The sequence below is a fragment of the Dermacentor albipictus genome, chromosome 6 (assembly GCF_038994185.2).
Source record: "Dermacentor albipictus isolate Rhodes 1998 colony chromosome 6, USDA_Dalb.pri_finalv2, whole genome shotgun sequence".
Classification (NCBI taxonomy): domain Eukaryota; kingdom Metazoa; phylum Arthropoda; class Arachnida; order Ixodida; family Ixodidae; genus Dermacentor; species Dermacentor albipictus.
This window is the reverse complement of record NC_091826.1, coordinates 49,650,582-49,672,252: the sequence shown is the minus strand read 5'-3', so window position 1 is coordinate 49,672,252 and position 21,671 is coordinate 49,650,582. Positions and strand designations below refer to the sequence as shown.

General features: G+C 47.7%; 2 protein-coding genes across 4 annotated transcripts in view; one reads left to right on the top strand and one right to left on the bottom strand.

Annotated features, from left to right (window-relative positions):
• The window catches only part of LOC135918673 (tyrosyl-DNA phosphodiesterase 2-like), a 61,191-nt gene that overhangs the window by 18,529 nt on the left and 20,991 nt on the right, over nt 1–21,671 (top strand). The window lies entirely within an intron of this gene.
• LOC135918677 (uncharacterized) lies at nt 8,511–18,408 on the bottom strand. 2 transcript variants are annotated; one of them, XM_070540540.1, is made up of 4 exons: nt 18,064–18,082; nt 17,909–18,003; nt 11,165–13,019; nt 8,511–9,076 (listed from the first exon to the last, which is right to left on the bottom strand). In XM_070540540.1, exons 3-4 carry the CDS (start codon nt 12,955–12,957, stop codon nt 8,779–8,781), a joined length of 2,091 nt encoding a protein of 696 aa, XP_070396641.1. In that variant the 5' UTR covers nt 12,958–13,019; nt 17,909–18,003; nt 18,064–18,082; the 3' UTR covers nt 8,511–8,778. The 2 variants fall into 2 exon arrangements, with proteins under 2 accessions (XP_070396641.1, XP_065308400.1); XM_065452328.2 differs by having other exon boundaries at nt 17,909–18,408.

Below are 21,671 nucleotides of genomic sequence, written 5' to 3'. Positions count from 1 at the left end.
CAGCGGTGGGATACGGAATCATGGAGACTCCAACTTGGACGACAACTACGAGATCGTAGCCTCTTCGTCCTGGCGACAACGTTCGGAAGGAAGGTGTCTGGATCATGACTGCATATGGTGAGTGCACGGCTTTTCTTCACTGAGATATCACTTCGCTTTTACGTATTTTTTGGAAAGTACATAGCAGTTATTTTTCTTTAAACCGTTGACAGAAGTTTAAGTATGTCAAGGTTGTATAGAGTGAAGGTTTAGCAGCACTAAGGGCAGCCGTGAACTTGAAGGCACTAAAGAAGCCGGAATCGTTGAGCTTGGCCAAAGAGTTGGGCCTCCAAATTGCCTAATCAAAGAGAAAGCCGGAGATCATTGAGGCGATCGAAGCGACCGGGGCAGATGACGAGGAACTGACGGAATGCCTAGACAGCATTGAAGAGAAAGAGGAAGAGCGTAAGCGCCTAGAGAAAAAACAAGAGCGTAAGCGCCTAGAGGAAAAAGAAGAGCGCGAGCGCGCCGCACGTGAGGCCAAAGAAGAGCGCGACCGTGTTGCACGCGACGCACTCGAAATGACGCGCCTAGAGATTGAGCTTCTGAAAGCACAAAATAGCGAAAGACCTAGCACAGAGGCACGTGAAAGCGAGCGCAGAATGACAGACTTAATGGCACCCTACGCAGTAGAAGGGGACATAGGTCTTTTTCTGGTACAGTTCGAGCGCACGTGTGAGAAGGTGAAATTCGCGAGAAACACATGGCCGCAACGCTTGCTTACGTTACTGCCACGGGAGGTAGCTGATATTATCGCCCGCATGGGGAAAGAAGAAGCAGAGGACTTCGATGAAGTCAAAGCAAATCTGCTTAAGTAGTATAGATTATCAGCTGAAGCATTCAGGCGAAAGTTCAGGGAAGTCGAGAAGACCAAAAGTGAGTCATATTCAGATTTTGCATACACCTTGGAGGTAAACCTGAAGGAATGGCTCAGAGAAGAGGGTGCACTCGGCGATGCCGAAAAAAACAATGCAGTGCGTTGCTTTAGAACAGTTCTATCGCCGGCTGCGAGTAAACATCAAGCATTGGGTTCAGGATAAGCCAGGCGTAGACACTATCACTAGAGCGGCCAATCTCGCTGAGGAGTACGTAACCCGCCGTGCGTTCGAAGGCAACGAAGCTCTTAAGAAGGAGGTGTATAAATACAGACCCGACAAGCCAGAGCGATGGTCGAAGTCAAGTCAGTATAAGTCTAAGGAAAGGTCAGATTCAGTGAAAAGTAGTGACGAGAACACCAAGGGAAGGGAGGAGTCAACCGAACAGAGGGCAGAAAGGCAAAAGAAAAAGGCTTTCGAGGTCAAGAAACCAATAGTTTGGTACAACTCCCAGCAAACTGGGCATATCTCCGTGGGATGAAGAAATCCCAAACTAGTATTGATGTCACTAAGTAGTAACGCAGAAAATCTGAGCTTGCTAGAACCATACATTCAAGACCTCGTGGTAAACGGCAAACCGTGTAGAGTGCTTCGCGACTCGGCAGCCACAATGGACGTAGTGCATCCGTCGTACGTAGAGGAAGGCCAGTTCACGGGAGAATGGGCTTCGATAAGGCAAGCCGTAGAGGCCTCGAGTGTTTGTCTCCCGGTGGCCAAAACTCGTATTGAAGGCCCTTTCGGAGTACTGGACACTAAAGCCGCCATCTCGGCACATCTTTCGCCGCAGTATCCGTATTTGTTTTCTAACAAATCAGAGGATTTGCTACGACGCCAGGGAATCAGGTTTAGTGAGGGAACAGTGCAAGCCCTAACTCGTTCCAAGGCAGCGTACGAATGTCCAGTGGTGGAGAAAACAGGTTTGACAGCTGATCCGTCAACCAGTACTGAACAGGACAGCCCTATAGGGGATGAGGCGGAAAGTACGCCAGCTAATGAAAAAATTAGGAAAGCAGCGGAGCATGAAATGTCGCGAGAGGCAGAATGTAGTAGAAAGTTGTTAAACGTAAGCCCTGCCACAATGATTGCTGAGCAGGAAATGCGTAAAGCACAAAACAATGCTGAGCATTACTATGACGGATGGCTCGCACGCGACGCTTTGAAGTTGGGGAAAAGCGAATGATCGTGAAACCTTATTTGAATAACCGATCTGAGGAGTTGCCTGTCAACTTTCCAGAGTTAACAGTAGTGACGGAGACAAAATACATTGACGTGACCATTGATAAGTCAGTAGAACAGGCGGAGTTGAATCCCAATCGAAGGGCCGAACTGAGGGAACTCGTGCTTGAATTTAATGACGTATCTTTAGACACAGTGGGCAGGACACTGCGATCGTTCCCGATATCGAGTTAACCTCGTCGGACCCAGTTCGTTCGAAAGCTTATCGCGTTTCGCCTTGTCAACGTGAAGTCATGACCGCTGAAATAAACAAGATGTTAGAGCTAGGTGTAAGCGAGCCAGGAGAGAGTGATTATACCTCACCTCTTATCTTGTTTGAGGTCCCAGAAAAAGAGCCGCGGCCATGCATCGACTACCGCAGGCTCAATTTAATCACGAAGGACCAGACTTATCCAATACCGCATATCGAAGAAAGGCTTGAGAAAGTGAGCAGTGGTAATTTCATCTCTACGCTCGATTTATTCAGAGGGTATTGGCAGGTTCTGTTGACCGAGAGGGCAAGCAGGCTTGCAGCGTTTATTTGCCCGATAGGAACCTCTCGTCCGAAAGTCCTGAGTTTTGGATTGAAGAATGCGCCATATTGCTTCTCTAGCCTTACGGACCAGGTGCAACGAGGAATGGGGGACTTTGCACTTCCCTATCTCGATGACATAGCTATCTTTTCTTCATCGTGAGCGAACCATATGCAACACCTGCGAACCGTGTTGTGTCGTCTACGAGAGGCCAACTTAACTGTTAAGGCTCCCAAATGCCAATTAGGGCTCGCGGAAGTAGCTTATCTAGGTCATCTAATAGGGCAAGGCAATCGTCGGCCTTCCGAGGTTAAACTGACCGCAATAGACAACTTCTCGTAAACACGCACCAAGCGGGACATCACATCATTCCTTGGCTTGGCGGGTTATTACCAAAGATATATCCCGTGGTATTCCGAGACTGCGAGTCCTTTACCGGATGTTATCAGAAACACAGAACCACAAACGGTAAAGTGGGATAACACAAAAGAAAAGGCTTTTAGTATGCTGAAGAACGCACTAACGAGTCAGCCAGTGTTGAACGCGCCCGACTACTCTAAGCCATTCATTCTTCAGTGTGATGCCAGTGACAAGGGTATGTATGGGGGTGGTGCTCTGTCAAAAGAAAGATGACGAGAACTAACATCCTGTACTGTACGCCAGTAGAAAACTTTCAGTTCGTGAGGAAGCATACAGTGCATCAGAAAAGGAATGCGCCTGCGTAGTTTGGCTGGTACAGAAGCTAGCTTGCTATATCGCTGGCTCAAGATTCACCATAGAGATTGATCACTGTCCCCTCACATGGCTGCAGTCCATGTCTACGAAAAACGGTCGTCTTTTGCGCTGGAGCTTGGCTCTTCAACAGTACACCTTCGATATTCGCTACAAGAAGGGTAAGCTTAACGGCAATGCCGACGGTTTAAGTCGTTGCCTCTAGAGTATCGAAAGCCTCATGGTCATCCGGGTTTCCATGGCATTTTTTTCCGTTCGTTCATACGTTTTCCAAATTCATGTTTTTCCGAAATGAAGCCGATTGTTAGCTATTTTAATAACCACGTCGTAACGCTTTCAAGAAATGGCTGTTTTTAGTGTTGAGGGGGGGAGGACGCGCTCAGGGAATGGGAAAGGTGAAGCGGGTTTTCTTTTTTTTAAAAAAGCCGGGTGTGTCTCGGGGGAGGCTGGCCTTGTGCTCGCTGCTTTGTGGTTGTGGGTCCGGCACTGTTCTGGGGTAATTGCTTGCCCACGCAGGAGACGAAAAGTTGGGAGACCTGCTTGAAAGACAAATTTCACTGGACCGGACCAGGGAGAAAAGTCACCAGTGCGCCACGAGGACGGATGACCACTCCCAGGAATTTACCTACTACGAACTAAGGGTTCGTGACCTCTACGGGGAATTCTGATACCTAAACGCCGATCCCTCGTACAGCGGCTGCTGGCCCCTACACTTCGGGATCTTCCTCCCACGCCGGAGATGCTGTTAGGGTTGGCGTCTGACACCACGTGGCAACAGGAATTTCGCCCGACCTTCTACCAGGATTCGTCGAAATGAGGGTTGACTTCTCCTGCGATGGTTAACGTCAGGCACCTTGCGCACAAAGGGCCTTCTACCAGGATTCGTCGAAATGAGGGTTGACTTCTCCTTTCCTTGCTCGATAATGCAGGAGGAGGGGCCCTCTCTCTGTGCCTGTCACGTGACATCGACGGAAGCAAGATCCCGCTCACACTTGTAGAGAGCCCATTGAAGGGGCTCCGAAATGTACTTTTATATACTACATGCTTTTCTTATTTTCTTTCAAGTACCTTTGAATAAACGGTGCAAGTCTCGCCCTTGCTCGGTCGCCATGGTCTACCGGATGCCTGCAGCCCGCCGACATTGCCATGCTACCCAATAAGTATAGTCGGTCGAGCTTCGATAGGTAGGCGCCGCTACTTCTCGGCAGCAGTACAGTACGCTACCCTGCAGTACGCAACATCGCACAGTTGGTGCTAAGACGCATAGACCGTTAATGAACTGCCATTTTCTGAACGCATGGGCTTCTATGAAAGCTTCGTTAGCACGCGTACATTTGGGTTCCAACAACAGGGACCATGAGGCCCCAAACATATGATCATGTGCTTGATGAATCTACTACACCGGAAGAAAACGCCTGGATTTAATGGAGCATTGAAAGCGTCCTAAAACGTGCGATGTTGTATAGCATGAGCTTTGCATGCGTATGGTGGACGCTTTCATGAAGTAGTACAGACAGCCTACAGCTAAAAGGTAATTTACATCAATTTCAATGACCTGATATGAAATCCAACATGCGGTCATAGTGGCTAGGGCGTTGCGCTACTAAGTCCAAGGGCACGCGGCATTAAAATCCCAGCCTTGGCGACCTCATTTCAGCGGGGCTAAAATGCAAATACGCCCATGTACCGTGCATCCAGTGCGCATTAAAGAACACCGGGTGGCCAAAGTTAATCCGGAGTACGCAACTACGGCATGCCTCGTAATTATATAACGGTTTCCGAATGTAAAAACTTAGAAATGCTTGTTGTTGTTTTTTTTGTCTTTGATGTCCTGAAACATAGCTGCCTTCTCCAGACAGGTTACCATAGCCATTCCGAAAACGTCACTCTGGAAAGGAAAATAGTGTGACGTTAATGACGCTGATGCGACAAAATCTTCACGACTGTACGTGCGTTTTGTGAAACGCGATATGCAGATGTATATATCTATAGGTGCGCACGTCCCACTCAACCGTGTCGTCGAACAACGTGGGCGCCCGTGTGAAATCGAGCAGACGACCGACGAGTCTGTTGTCGCCCGCACTTTAGTGCTTCACGTGAACTCTGTGACGTCGGTCACGCATGACTTGCCTCCCTCTAAAGTTATCCACCCATGCTGGAGGGAATCTCAAAATCGAGAACTGTATGAGAATAAATTACTGGGGACGAAGTCATGCGAATACCGGCTTCTGTTATGGTTCCCTAAATGGTGTGTATTACCTAATAGAACAAGAAACAATCACTCGTTAATGCGGTATTTTCGCTGCGTTAAGTTGTCACAATGTTCGGAAAGATCCTGTTCAATATATTTAAGACTAATCAGCGCAACTAAGCTGCTAAATTAACCATCGCCTAAAATTCCCCCCTGCAAATTCTAACACCAGTCTCGTCGCCATCGGGAGTGCGCGTCTGCGAAGGTATGAGCCAACGATTAAGGGGTTATGAGCCATTCGACAGCTGCGTTATTGATGGGGCGGACACGTATAGTTCGTACACCCTGAGAACAACATGCGTACGAGGAGCGCCGGAGGGTACAGAACGAGAATGTAAACGGCGCCGCGGCAAAACGACCACCGACGAAGAACGTTCCCGCGATGCTGAACGAAAACGACAATCGCGAGCACGGGCACCTCCGAACGAGCAACGACACCAGCCTTGCAACGCAATACGGCGGCAGAAGTACCGGATGGCGTGAAAGACTCTAAAGGTGAGAATGCCAAGTTCCGACGAGACTTTCTGGTAGAACATTTCGGATTTGGTTCTATAATGACCTGACAAGCATCGGAAATGCACCAGAGGTGACTAATCGGGACCGTGCGCTACAAGTACTGCCTCGTACGTCACCAGATGTTCCCGGCGACGTGGACGACTTCAAGGTGGGCGGGACGCGCAAGGAATCTCTGCTGGGAGGTGTGGTGCCCCAGAACTCAACCACGAACGGACACGTGTGCCCACGGATTCCGGAGCAACTGCCGAAACTGAACGCGATATAGAGATACTTTGCTTTTCGTTTGAGAGATTTGACTCTCGTCAGCTTTCACTGCCCTTCCATCATCACAGAGTGGAATGGCTGTCATTTTTTTTATAGGCGATAAAATCCATTATGGCGCAAAATTTCAAATTTTTGTCCTTTCCTCGTTTCATTGTGCACATATATAGTGAGCGTGTATACGTCATTCTGAGATTTGGACTGTTCGTGGTTACCGTGACATTATGTGACAAATACGCACACTATAGGTGCGGCCAAAATTTCTTTGAGCGATTGCAGAGGCCCAACGACGGAAGCGGAATAGAAACAGGTTAGAATAATCTTGCGTTTAGCACCGAAGCGAAATCGCCTTCCACAGCCTTACTAAAACTTCACCGGTTATTACGATACTGCCTAACGCGAAATTAGAGCGCAGTTGCATACGTGATTTCATTTAGCAATATATTGGCTGGCGCGGACAAAGCGTCTCGTGCGGCTCGTTGCAGACGGAGCGATGTGTGGCACGACTGCCTCGCTAATCGGCAGATCGCGAGAGGCAGCGCGTGGGCAACGCGTGGGCACGATTCACAGCTGCCGCCGCAGACAGACCTCCGCTCATACAGCGCTTTGTTGCCATACAGAGAACGCGAGCTACTCTGGCGCCATCTCGTAGCCATTGTCGCCACAAGGCCCGTCTTTAGTGGCACTACGCTTTATTTCTCCCACTCTTTCCGCCTCATGGTTCCGCTGCATATCCTTCTCCCATTTCCTCCTTGCGCTCTCTTCGCTATGGCAGGCTTTCGGCTCCAGCTGAGCTTCGCGTTATCTTTCATCTTTCGCTGTTTTCGTTCACTCGGTTACGAGGCTCAACGCCGACGCTCGCAGCAGAAACGATCGCCTAAGAGCTGCGCTGTAAAACAAACCATTTGATTGCAACGGGGTGAGGCACGACGTGCTTTGGCGAGCAGAAATGATGCGCAATCAAAGCATGGAGACAGTATTTGTCTCCAGAGCACAGCGTTTGTAACAAACCACTTTAAAAGCACCGAACACCGATTTAAAGCACCCATTTCCTTGACGTGATAGAAAGCCCATGTGAAGTGTCTATACCTCCAGCAGTTCATTAGGATAAGCTGTCCGAACTTTTAACGCGCAATTTCTTTATGTAGAATATACCTTGTACTTATTATATACTGACGCGAGCAACATTTTTATTATCGATACAGGCAGTACGTGATCACAACTGAGCAATTCAAGACACGTGCTGGTTAGGCGGATAAATAGCGATTTTATAAAAGGCTGCGATTGTGGCCTAAAAACTGCCGCAATAACATTTTAGTAAGGTAGAGATTCACAATGTTTGTCTGCTGTGCAAAATTTTCTGCTGGTAACATAACAAGTGGTCTACATCATGGTTGCCTTGACATTTTGCGGTGCCGGAATTACTTCCGGTGCAAGCAAGCAGGGAAAGCATAGTCTTCCCAATTTTCTATTGTTGCTGAAAGGCAATCATCGGAAGGTGGGGATATGGACACCACTTGCGTATCCGACCGATGGAACAAACGGCAATAGACCATCGGGGAAGTTTCCTGGCGCTAGCGCCGAAGCGAAGGCGTATCCCCCCTCTCCCTTCCTCTGAGGTCGAGCCAGCCACTTCGAATCGACTCACGCGAGTTATTGGAGCTCGAATTAAGTGGAGTGTCAAGCGGAAATTTTGTCAACAACAAAATTGTATAGGCAATTGTATAGGCAAGCTTCATGATGGGGATCTTCGGCAAGACCTGCCAGCAAGAGGCTGGGCACCAGAAGCATAAGAGTTTGTCAGGCTTTGTTTCACTATCCGAGTGGTTAAGTGCTCATCCCTTCTCCTCCCATTCTCTGCCCAGACCTACGTAGTGATGCCCTGGTCCACTCAGCGCGGACACAGAAAGTGTCTTAAGGCCCCGCTGTTGTGCTTGCACCTTCAGGAGACAAGCAGTTCTCATATGGCATCCACGCGAAGCAAACCTAAAGACTGGAAACATGCTTAGCTTTGTCGCCGCAACTAAGTGAAGAAACACAATCTCCGAAATCTCGGCAATTGTGCAAAACGAACTCAACAACAGCACAAAAGTGTTCCAGCTTTGTTATTTCTGAAACTTTGTACATGTTTCAAACGCACATTTTGCTATGGAATTTGTACCATACCTTTAGCAAAGAGGAAAATCCGTCGGAGCACTGGTACATTTAGTTCGTGCCTGCCTGTGTATTCTAACGGCAATATTTTTTGGAAATCGTCAATGTTCATACACGGGGTGCTCAATACTACTTTTGTCAACGGCTACAGTAGGCTCAAGTTCTCTGGATCCTTGACAAAGTTTTTCACGGCCCGGATGTTTTAGATCCTGCAAATGCTGTCCTTCACATCTTCAATCATGAGGTATCGTCGCAGGTGCCTCCAGCAGTCATCGATCAGGTCATCCAGCTGCATGCGGTCGTCGCTCGGCGGTGGGTGGCAAACTACTCGCTCCCTGACCACTCCGGCGGCCCGCATAAATCCGTCCATGCTTTCGGTTCTTTTCAGGCGGTCTCGCACCAAGACCGTGAGCTCTGCTTTGTCGATGCGGGCCTCCATGGCAACCTCGTCCAGTAGGGCAGGATACCGGGAAACTCGCTCCAGGGCTCCGGTGACGTACCTGCACGTGACCAGTGGTGCCTTTGGAGAAACTGAAATGTTTGCATGGAGTAGCATGGTGTATACGGCTTTAAGTTACTCTACAGGATGTTAGCGGTGGCTTGCGCACCGGTTGCATTCGGTGCATATTGCGAGTGTTCAGTTGTGAAGCCGAGGCTCGCATGATGGCAAAGAGCACGCTAAGGGCAGCTCAACTTTCCAAGGAACAAAAAAAAAATGCCGCACTGCTGATGCAGAAGACCGGGGTGTCCAGTAGAGAGCAAAAGCCGGTAGCTGATATTACAGCTGGCTCGATCAGGAAAGAGGGCGTACAGGAAAAAGTGTGGGGTTTGGGTCGGTCGTGTCACGCGTAGAATAGATAGATATCCGGTAGTCTGATACAGCGAGAAAAAGGGTACCTGGAGGAAGCTCTGACGCATGGGGTGGATGATTAGTAGTTATCATGAAATAAAGTTTGGAGACATGCCATAGACATGGCTAACGAAGGCATGTGGAACTACTTATCACTCACGGAATCCATTTACCGTGTAGTGAACCTAAGGACGAAGTTCCCATTTATTACTGATGAAACTTTGGAGCAAAAAAAATAGCACTAGGCTCATTCCTCGGCGCGTTACTTACGGGCCGTTACTTCTGAAAGCAGGCTCAAATGTGAGCACTGTTCGCGTGATGTTGCAACTGTCGCCAGAATTGTCCATTCTCATCGGAAATGCACTAACTTACTTTTTTTTAACGTTCTTATGAGGCCCCGTCTTTCGCAAATAAGGAATAAAAAACGCTCTGAGAGAAAACGACGGCAATAATAATCAACAAACAAGTACCATCACTTTTGTATCTGACTTAAGCTACTACGAGCTTCAAGATCGAGCTTCCAGGATGCTATTTTGTACCTGTGATGCCTTGTGTATTGTAAGTGCCTGTGCAAAGAATTCCGCAGGACTTATCATAATGAGTATACACTTTCACTTGGCGGGCATAGAGTGTACACCGAATGCGTGTATGCGTCTCACCTACGCATACACGTAGGTGAGGTCTCACCTACGCATACACGTAGGTGAGACGCAAACAATCAACGTATTCAACATCTCCACGGTAAATAAATATTTATGGAAAGAAAATTGAACATAGGTCCGTAAGGAAACCCTGCATGGCAACATTATTTAGGAAACAGTGCTTCAAATGTTCCGATGTATTACGGTTTGACACACGCGCCCGAGTTTCGTTTTGCTTCTTTTAAATTCAAAGCAAGCCGATTGCGCACAGGTCTTTGAGAGGAAAATGACAACCGCATATACGCGAATAGTTTCGGTGATAAACATTCCTTAAAAGAAGATTTAGCTCGAAGCCAAATTATGTCACTTCAAGTGCGTGTAGAACGCAGAACGGCAATTAGATAACTGCTGAATAGACTAGAAATAGGTTTGTCACATGTAACATAGAATAAATTTTTGCGACTGCAAAAAAAGCATACCCCTTCGGAACTGGAATATTTTGGATGAAATTCTGAAATTGGAAGTAGGAAAAAGAAGAGAATCACGGAGAACTCATCACGATGACCATGTTAATGCAATTGCACTTAAACTATAGCGCTAGCTATCACACAGCTTTTATATATTGGTCTGAACATGTCATGACAAGGTGTTATTACTTGGCGCATCTTACTCACGCAAGCACTGCCTTGATCAAGTTTTCCAACGTTTTCATGTGTAACTCTGGCACTCCATAGATGCTCTAATACCCAGAGCGGCAAAAACTGAACGGTTTACCCTAAAATCTCATATGTACCTTTCAAAATATAACTTTTGTACATGTCTTTAGTGGCACTTCTCGAAGGGTCTCTGCTTCAGCTGCCTTTGAAAGGGATGTGGTTTACTACAGCCGTCTATTTTTTTGTGCCTACAGTGTAGCTAAATTATTGTTTTCCTAATTAGTGCTGTATGTAGGTCACGTTGTGAGCGCTCTTTGGCTAAGCAGCGAGGCACATTCAGGAGATGTCGGTGAGAGGAAACAGAAGGAATTCTACCGCATTCAGAAAAGGACGACACAGTTTCTAACGCAAAGCGCCACGTCGTTTACCTCATATACGTACCTGTCGCAATCTGAAGCCTTCTTTATACGAGCAGCTCGTGCGACCAGACCCGAGTTTCGCAGCATCGCCTCTCGCACAGCCAGCCAGTCACCTGCGGCATCGGCCTCGATGAAAGCCATGCAATCCACTTCCAGCAACGTGCAGTTGTCCGCAATGCCCTTCGCCAGTCGTCGCACAAAGGCGGTGGTGCCTCCCGCGGTCTCGTTCATAAGGACAACCGACCTGATGCTCCGGCTTCGTTTAAGTGCGTCCGCCAAGCCCTCCATGTCTCGAGTCGTCAGGCATTGATGACAAAGCGTCAGCTTCCTCAAGCTCTTGTTTCGAGACAGGGATTCTCGCACGACCGACCAACCGGGATTGGCGCCCTGGGCCTCGACCAGTTGGACGTCATACGAAACAACCAAGGTGAGCTCTCGCAGCACGCTCGTGGAATTTAAATATTCGGCCAGTGGCATAAAGAGTCTCCGGTTGCGGATGTCTACGGGGATGGTCAACACTGTCACGTGCTCACAGCTTGGAAGAAGATGCAAAGCGACACCCAAAAGGTCGTCGGGTTCCAACGGGGAGAAATGCATTGCGCGCAATGCTTTGCAACGTATCAAGTCCACGTCGGCTCTGTACTCGCAGGTTCCGATAGAAACTCTTTTGTCGGAGCCAGTTGCCGTGAGCATCGAGCAGACTGGTCGTAGCATTTCACCGTGAAACCCTGCATCGATGTGGACCTTCTTTAGATTTCCTTTTTGCGGCAGCGCCATGATAAATGTGGCCCATTGTGATGGGAGGAATATCTGCAGTGGAAGGCCCACTTCTTCCAGCGTATCATTTTGAATGACTGCGCGGAGCCAGCGGCCGTAAACGTCGTGCAGCTCAGGCACGCCTTGCGAGAAGGTCCATAACGTCAAGTTGCGTATTACGCGATTCTTGCTGATCACCTCGGCAACCAACTCCGCGATTTCTTCGTCTCCGGTCAACACGTTGATGGAGAGCTTCTCGATACTTCTGTTTTTCAGCACGCCTTCAAGAATAGCCCTTTGGGTTACCCTATTCCCCACTGAGTCAAGGGCCACTGCATTTAGAATCCTAGTCGTGCCAAGGTATTCGACTAAGGCGTGTGAGTAGGACTCGCATGTGAATTCGCAACTCTGCAACTCTAGTTTTTTGAGCGTGGATTTGCTTAAGAATTTTTTGATGAAAGTGTCCACCGCCGGTCCTTTTATCGAAAAGCCGTGTAGATGTAGGCTCTCCAGAGACGATGAAGCCCGCTGAAGTGCCGACAGCGCTGCTACAAAGCCTTCGGAGGAATCCTCGCGCGATAAGTCGGCCTCGAAGTGAAGGGTTTTTATGTTTGTAAAGCTGGGTATGAATGCAGAAACGACATTTAATGCTTTCCGTCCCTGGATATATAGTTTCAGGGCTTTAATCCCTGAACTATGACGAAAAGCGTCCAGTACGTAGAAGTCTGGGTGTGTGTCAATGGAGAGCTTGAGGTCGACGGAACCAATGCAGTGATGTGTCCTGAGCAACCATCTAAGACGGTCCTGATTCTTTGGCAGCAGACGTAAGTGAAAATTACCAGTACAATTCCCTAGGCACAGCTGGCCAGACATGTCCGCCTGTTCTCGCAGCTCAAAGTGGTATGCCAGAAGGAGCTTGTTCCAGGTGGAGAGCTTGTCGGCGATCTGGCACGTTTGGTTTTCGGCTACCGTGCAGGGTACGCAGTGGTCGGTGAGGTCACCTTCGGACCCGTTCGTGTCAGTGTTCTTACCGGTCTGTTGCATACTGTTTGAGGTCATTCCTAGGTAGCGAGGAATGTCTGGCAGGACTCTCGCGGAGGCTTCGGAGTTCGCCAGAGCAGCTGCGTATATATTACGATAAAGAAGTTTTAAAAGGTTGTTCCGATAATTAGGGCATTTTTTCCCCTTTTTACCCAAAATTTTCACATTTGTACATTTCACTTTTCCCGCGGCGTTAACCCCTCACATATTGCGTTCTTGACTTCGCGCTTTGGTGCCTGTTCACCGCGGCTGCATTCTGATTGGGAGTGAACGCAAAAAGCTTTTTCTTGTTTAAATTTCACTGCAGGATAAATATTTACCATCCAATATATTTTATGTGTTGATCTATCTCTGATGCCTAGAAATCCTGATGGAGGAGAGGTAAACTTAACACAAAACGTATAGCTGCGCTCCTAAGATTGTGGAATGAATAAGCAACTGTGGATTGTCAAATTATGCGTTAACGGAATAATAATTTACTATACGATTACATTTCATTGTTCTTTTCTCTACAAATGCAGTCTCAATAACTTGAAACAATCTTGAACACTTTGCTCCAGTTTTTCTTGATGTGGCACTGTGTTTGGGTGTTACACGCTTAACGAGCCTCAGGTAGCCTACTAATCTGCGAACCCCCGAACGCCAAATCTTATTGCTCGTATTTTGCGTACTCCCGCCAAACCCTGCCACTTTATTTATTACCTAAACGCTACAGCTTTGAAATGTCTCGCAAGAATGGTTAAAAGAGAGATGCGGCGACGGCTGCTTGTGGCATTGCGCAACCTAACAATTGTTGAAGCGAGCATTAAGCTAAACCATCAGAGGTAACTGATTTGCAAGAGGGGTTCACTATTGCTGCTCTTTCAAAGATGTAAGTGATCAAGCCTGTAAGCCGCGACTTGGGGGGATCAAAACTCTAACCAGAAAGAAGGACAGATTATCTCGCGTGCTGTCGGATAACCTTATCATGGAAAGAGGTGGCATATGCCTCAGCTCCACGTCAGTCTTCCAGTGGGCCGGTGAATTCAGAACATTTAACAAAAAGGCACAATATGCATTCTGCTCACTCCAATCTACCGTTTTTCGTGTTTGTATTCGGATTTCTTCCTGCAGTCATGAATGCGCATCCGCTAGGTGCCTTCATTATTGATAAATGTAACGCGTATCTGTTTCAGTAAACATGTTTGGAATCAGCGCCCATCCTGTCATATCTTTCTGTGTCCTCGCCAAGGAATGTAGCGCTGGTTTACATTCTTTGACTCGTGGGCTCCCATATGAATCCGTGAGAACCGAGAAATTCGCTTTTACAGAAATCACTGCACTGGTGATGTCGGCGTATGACGCATTTAAATGAGAACGGTAAAATACTATCACTGCAGGAAAGCAAATAATAAATGAGGGTGTCATATAAAAATCGTCTTAAATTGTCAAATTGAAAAATAAAAAACAACTTGTGTGCGGAGATTCTTACTCAGCAATAAAAAATTATTCAGCTCTATAGACTGCCCATCATATTTATTCTAAATCGGACAGGATTTAATACATGTCGCTTCAAAACAGAACACTAATTTTTGAGAACATTTGCTCAACACTTCTAAACATTGCAATAGGTGCACGTAAATTGTAAATTCAGATATTATGGGCGCTACAACGTAAAGCTGTTCAATCCATTTCTGTTGAAATGATGCAATGAGCTAAACACAATTGCTCAAACATTCCTGAGCCACCCCTACTTTGCTTTTATGTCATGCAACGTCACTTCAACCGCGAACAACAAAACTGATGCCTCTCCACGATTACTATGCACGATTAGACCGAAGGAGCGAAAAATAATTATTTCAGATTCAACGCCCTTTTCGCAATTAGCCCTTCGCTATTGGTGAAAAGCTTTCTGGCTGCGTGTACTTGAACCGCCTATCATGCGACGCCACAATACAGCGAAAAACCACCACATCAAACTAACTTCTGCCCACAAAATATGCATTGATATGCCGAATAAAACTGAATTTTCCTTTCAGAATAGCCGGAAGTTGGTCCGTTCTTAAAGGAATAGAAGGTGGCGGCCCCGCGATTTCTCCCACCATGGCTACTCTGAGCTGCCTGAGAAAATGGATCGAATTGCGCATAGTAAAAATTTTCGCGTCTCTTTGCCAACTTTTCTTCACTGAGGATCTCTTTCAGTGGCATTTTTTGGCATTCCATTGTACGCCGTCGCTATTTTCGACCAGCCACATAAATTTAAGCAAGGGAAAGCGGGCCAGTCGCTGACGCCGGCACCACCTTAGTCATTCGGTCATCTACTTTCACTGCTCTAGCTCGGCCCAAAGAAAACCTTGTATACAGTGCTTCGTGCCCCTTGCCTCTTGAGATCAGGATAGCCATTCAATGTAGGTAATGCCATTCACTTTGGAGCCAAACAAAAGTAACCTTCTTTGAACAAGGAAGGTGTGTGACTGGGCTGTCCATGCAACGCGGCGAGTCACCGCCCTATGTTCGCATTGGGGGTTACGTAAACTTGGCGTCAAGAGATTGGAACAAAAACAGATTGGAACAGTTTTACGTCATACGGTCCTGTATTAGTCCGCTCCAGACGACCTAACAAGCGCAATTTACAGAACCACGATGTTCGGGCACATTTGAGGATTTGTTAACTTCGTGTTTCCATGTTTGTAAAGATTACCAATTTACAACAGCGTTTGCACAAACTTCCATGCCCTAACTTAAACTTTAGCTCTTGACGCAGTCACTATAATATACATTTTTGTTTCAGATGCAGCAAACTTTATTCAAGTTTGTCCAGTTGTAGTCTCATAAAATTCTGTATCACATTTATGTGAAGAGAAGGATTCGGCGCCGAATGAGTAATTTTTGTTGTTGTTGTTTTTACTTCATTTGCCACACTTCTTTCGTTTTTCTGAAACAGAATCAGTCGTTCGTTCACACAGGCTTGAAATCTTTCTGCCCGAAAATACCGGTTCCGCAACCTTAGTCATAGGTTACCTGGACAGCCTTTGTATCTTTCTACAGCAGGCAACTAAGGGCAGTTAGAAATGCTCCGAAAAAAAAAAACATTGCCAAATTATTCCACTTTAGCAGGTTTGTCAGCGTTTGTTTAATAGCAACTGATCTTGCCAGAAATAAGTGAATCCCATGGACAGCCTGAATGTCACAGGGAGAATGTTGTTTACTTGGAAGCGCCAGCACTGCGTCCTGCTCTGACGCAGACTAAATCGCTTTTGGTTCAAAGCCTAGAAGCTGAAATTTAATCGATGAAGATGACGAAAGGAAAGAACGTCATTCAGAAGCGTCGCTTCTGCGTCAATCGATAAGCATATATGTATATATCGATAAATTAATGCGGGAAATTCCAAAGAGAAAGTGTCAAACGTCCTCTTGCCAACGCAACGCATGTGGTTCGCGCATCGCTCTGTGGTCCTCGGTGTTCTTGAGCGAGCATGCGCACTGGCGGAGGTCCTCGCTTCGCAGCGTGCCCACCATCACTGAGTGGTCGCCTATAGGTACCACGGGGACAACCGAAGCGGCCACACCTATACTCGCCATGTAGGCACCTTGCTGCTATGCGCCGTTGTGTATAGGCAAATATCGGTCACGGAGTTGGGATTTATAATTACGACTGCTGTGCATGCGTTCCGTTCCCGCACGATTTGCATAGCGGAATCTGGCGAACGCATACGAGCTGTGCCTTCGTTCTGCCGAAGCGCGAGCTGTCCCGAGCAACAGCGGCGATCAAGGGGCACGGGACGCACGCGCGAACAAATGTGTCGAAAAGCCCGGCTCGCTCTGGAACGAGGCAAGTATGCCTACTGTCGGTGTCTTATATACGAGCACAGCCTCGCTGCTGTGCTCGCGTTCCAGGGCTGCCGTGCAATTGATCAGGACACCGCGCGGTTGTACTCGACGACGCCTGGTTCGATTGCTCAATCGGGCGCACTATATATAAATATTATCGGGCAGAGATGGGACAGGAACCTACCTGTTCTCCGTTTCATACTCAGCGTGCGACGCCGTGAAAACCTTATGATTGCTGTTGGAACGCAGCTACTGCAAGAAGCATGGCTAGCTAGCATCCACGGCTTTGCAGGCTGTGAATCGGAGTGCACAATGTGCCGTAAAATACATGGTAGTTGTGGGGTCTACCCTTTTTCGAGCAAGATCTTCGACAGTCTAACCTCGGTATTCAGAATTGTATCGTAAATTGAAGCCCGCGTGCTTGACTTGAATGGCGCCTGCGTGAACATGCCGAAGACGCTCACTGCGTTTACTTCGGAACGTTCACGAACGGCGTCCATCAGAATAACTCAAGCACGCGCTTCGAGTCGAGATGCACTTCTGAACGTGGGGTTAAATGTACAACTCCAGAAATTTTGAGGGTGAACGTTAATGGTTTGCACGTATTCGCACGAGCCGAGCTCTTGGAGCTGCGTGAAACGCCGCGACGGGCTGCAAATTAAAAGAAAGAAGGAACACCGAAAAGGAATTAACGAAACGCAAAATGATCTGAGACAACGCAATGACTGTTGTAAAACATACTACGCATTCAATTCAAAGGTTATAAACTTCTTTTTCACCTTAATGCTGACCGTAAATAAAGAGCAATCGCATGTGACTGCTGTTCGAACGCAGCTACTGCAAGAAGCATGGCTAGCTAGCGTCCATGGCTTTGCAGGCTGTGTGTGAAACGGAGTACACAATGTGGCGTAAAATACATGGTAGTTGTGGTAGCTGTTTCGATATTCCCTTCAATGTTTTCACCAACAACCTGCTTTCTCGCATTCCAGAGGTGGCCTGTTCATTAAGACTACCGCTGCAGGATAGCTTGACAAGACAGACAAAAACGTTTCCCACTCAAATAATGCCCCGACAACAACGCGTCGCCTCTGCGGCGGGTTAAGTTAAAGCAGTACACCTATGTGAGCTGTGTTAAGTGAAACGTGCATTCATTACTCACCGAGGCAGCTACCACGATCGGGCCAACCAGGTCACACCATTCAGGGCTAGCTGCGGCGATGTTCTGCTTCTTGACAGTGTTGATGATGATACCTTCTGCAATAGCACAAACCCTGCTAGAGAGATGTTGTTTCCGATCGAGCGTGTGGCTCCTACCCACTGCAAGGGATTGGCCAGAAAATTAGATGATCACGCGTTTCGATTTCCCGTGCTAATACTGTCCCCCCTAAAACGTGCGATGTTCAATAGTATGAGCTTTGCTTGCGTATGGTGGACGCTTTCATGAAGTATTACAGACAGCCGACGGCTGAAAGGTAATTTACTTCAATTTCAATTGCCTGATATGAAATCCACCATGCGGTCGTAGTGGCTAGGGCGCTGCGCTACTAAGTCCAAGGGCACGCGGCATTAAAATCCCAGCCGTGGCGACCTCATTTCAGCGGGGCTCAAATGCAAATACGCCCATGTACCGTGCATCCAGTGCGCATTAAAAACACCGGGTGGTCAAAGTTATTCGGGAGTACGCAACTACGGCGGGCCTCGTAATTATATAGTGGTTTCCGAATGTAAAAACTTAGAAGTGCTTTTTTTTTGTCTTTGATGTCGTGAAACATAGCTGCCTTCTCCAGACACGTTACGATAGCAATTCCGAAAACGTCACTCTGGAAAGCAAAATAGTGTGACGTTAATCACGCTGATGCGACGAAATTTTCAAGACTGTACGTGCGTTTTGTGAAACGCGGCATGCAGATGTATATATCTATAGGTGCGCACTTCCCACTCAACCGTGTCGTCGAACAACGTGGGCGCCCGTGTGAAATCGAGCAGACGACCGACGAGTCTGTTGTCTCCCGCGCTTTGGTGCTTCACGTGAAATCTGTGACGTCGGTCACGCATGACTTGCCTCCCTCGAAGGTTATCCACCCATGCTGCAGGGAATCTCGAAATCGAGAACTGTATGATAATAAATTACTGGGGACGAAATCATGCGTATACCGGCTTCTGTTATGGTTCCCTAAATGTTGTGTGTTACCTAATAGAACAAGAAACAATCACTCGTTAATTCGGTATTTGCGCTGCGTTCAATGTTCGGAAAGACTCTATTCAATATATTAAGACTAATCAGCGTAACTAAGCTGCTAAGTTAACCATTGCCTAAATTATCCCCCTGCAAATTCCACCACCACTCTCGTCGCCATCGGGAGTGCGCGTCTACGAGGGTATGAGCCAATGATTAAGGGGTTGTGAGCCATTCGACAGCTGCGTTATTGACGGGGCGGACACGTATAGTTCGTACACCCGAAGAACAACATGTGTACGAGGAGCGGTGGAGGGTACAGCAAAGAGAATGTAAACGGCGCCGGCGCAAAACGACCACTGACGAAGAACGTTATCGCGATGCTCAACTAAAACGACAATCGCGAGCCCGCGCACCTCCGAACGAGGAACGACGCCAGCTTCGCAACGCAATACGGCGGCCGAGGTACCGGATGGAGTGAAAGACTCCAAAGGTGAGAATGCGAAGTTCCGACGAGACTTTCTGGTTGAACATTTCGGATTTGGTTCTATAATGATCTGACAAGCATCGGAAATGCACGAGACGTGACTAGTCGGGACCGCGCGCTACAAGTACTCCCTACTACGTCACCAGACGTTCCCGGCGACGCGCCGACTTCACGGTGGGCGGGACGCGCCAGGAATTTCTGCTGGGAGGTGTGGTGCCCCACTACTCGACCACGAACGGACACGTGTGCCCTCGCATTGCGGACCATCTGCCGAAACTGAAAGCGATATCTTCACAGAGTGGAATGGTTGTCATGTTTTTATAGGCAATGAAATCTATTATGGCGCAAAATTTGACATTTTTGTCGTTTCTTCGTTTCATTGTGCACATATATAATGAGCGTGCACACGTCATTGTGAGATTTGGACTGTTCGTGGTTACCGTGACATTACGTGACAAATACGCAAACTATAGGTGCGGCCAAAATTTGTTTCAGTGATTGCAGAGGCCTAACGATGGAAGTGGAACAGAAACAGGTTAGAATAATTTCGCGTTTCAGCACCGAAGCGAAATCGCCTTCCACAGCCTTACTAAATATTCACCGGTTATTACGATACAACCTATTGCGAAATTAGAGCGCACTTGTATACGTGTTTTCATTTAGCAATATATTGGCTGGCGGACAAAACGTCTCGTGCGGCTCGTTGCAGACGGAGCGATGTGTGGCACGACTGCCTCGCTAATCGGCAGATCGCGAGAGGCAGCGCGTGGGCAACGCGTGGGCACGATTCACAGCTGCCGCCGCAGACAGACCTCCGCTCATACAGCGCTTTGTTGCCATACAGAGAACGCGAGCTACTCTGGCGCCATCTCGTAGCCATTGTCGCCACACTGCCCGTCTTTCGTGGCACTACGCTTTATTTCTCCCACTCTTTCCGCCTCATGGTTGCGCTGCATACCCTTCTCCCCTTTCCTCCTTGCGCAATCTTCGCCTATGGCAGGCTTTCGGCTCCAGCTGAGCTTCGCGTTATCTTTCATCTTTCGCTGTGCTCGTTCACTCGGTTACGAGGCACAACGCCGACGGCAGCAGCAGAAACGATCGCCTAAGAGCTGCGCTGCAAAAAACCATTTGATTGCAACGGGGCGCGGCACGTGGAGCTTTGGCGAGAGGAAATGATGCGGAATCAAAGCATGGAAACAGTATTTGTCTCCAGAGCATAGCGTTTGTAACAAACCACTTTAGGAGCACCGAACACCAATTTAAAGCATCCATTTTCTTGACGCGATAGAAAGCCCATGTGTAGTATCTATACCTGCAGCTGTTCATTAGGATAAGGTGTGCAAACTTTTAACGCGCAATTTATTTATGTAGAATATACATTTTACTTATTATGTAATAACGCGAGCAACATTTTTATTATCGATACAGGCAGTACGTGATCACAACTGAGCAGTTGCAGACACGTGCTGGTTAGGCGGATAAATAGCTATTTAATGAAAGGCTGCGATTGTGGCCTAAAAACTGACGCAATAACATTTTAGTAAGGTAGAGATTCACAATGTTTGTCTGCATTGCAAAATTTTCTGCTCGTAACATAAGTGGTCTACATCATGGTAGCCTTGACATTTTGCGGTACCGGAATTACTTCCGGTGCAAGCAAGCAGGGAAAGCATAGTCTTCCCGATTTTCTTTTGTTTCTGAAAGGCAATCATCGGAAGGTGGGGATATGGGCACCACTTGCGCATCCGACCGATGGAACAATCGGCAATAGACCATCGGGGAGGTTTCGTGACGCTAGCACCGAGGCGAAGACGTATTCCCCCTCTCCCTTCCTCTGAGGTCGAGCCAGCCACTTCGAATCGACTCACGCGAGTTATTGGAGCTCGAATTAAGTGGAGTGTCAAGCGGAAATTTTGTCAACAACAAAAATAGCATAGGCAAGCTTCATGATGGGGATCATCGGCAAGACCTGCCAGCAAGAGGTTGGGGACCAGAAGCATAAAAGTTTGTCAGGCTTTGTTTCACTATCCGAGTCGTTAAGTGCTCATCCCTTCTCCTCCCATTCTCTGCCCCAACCTACGTAGTGATCGCCTGGTCCACTCAGCGCGGACACAGAAAGTGTCTTAAGGCCCCGCTGTTGTGCTTGCACCTTCAGGAGACAAGCAGTTCTCATATGGCATCCACGCGAAGCAAACTTAAAGACTGGAAACATGCTTAGCTTTGTCGCCGCAACTAAGTGAAGAAACACAATCTCCGAAA

Coding starts and splice junctions, on each gene's coding strand:
- LOC135918677 (XM_065452328.2), bottom strand. CDS start 12,957: ATGACCTCAAACAGTATGCAACAGACCGGTAAGAACACTGACACGAAC. Junction 9,077..11,164: donor AAGGCTTCAGATTGCGACAG/GTACGTATATGA, acceptor GGTCACGTGCAG/GTACGTCACCGGAGCCCTGG.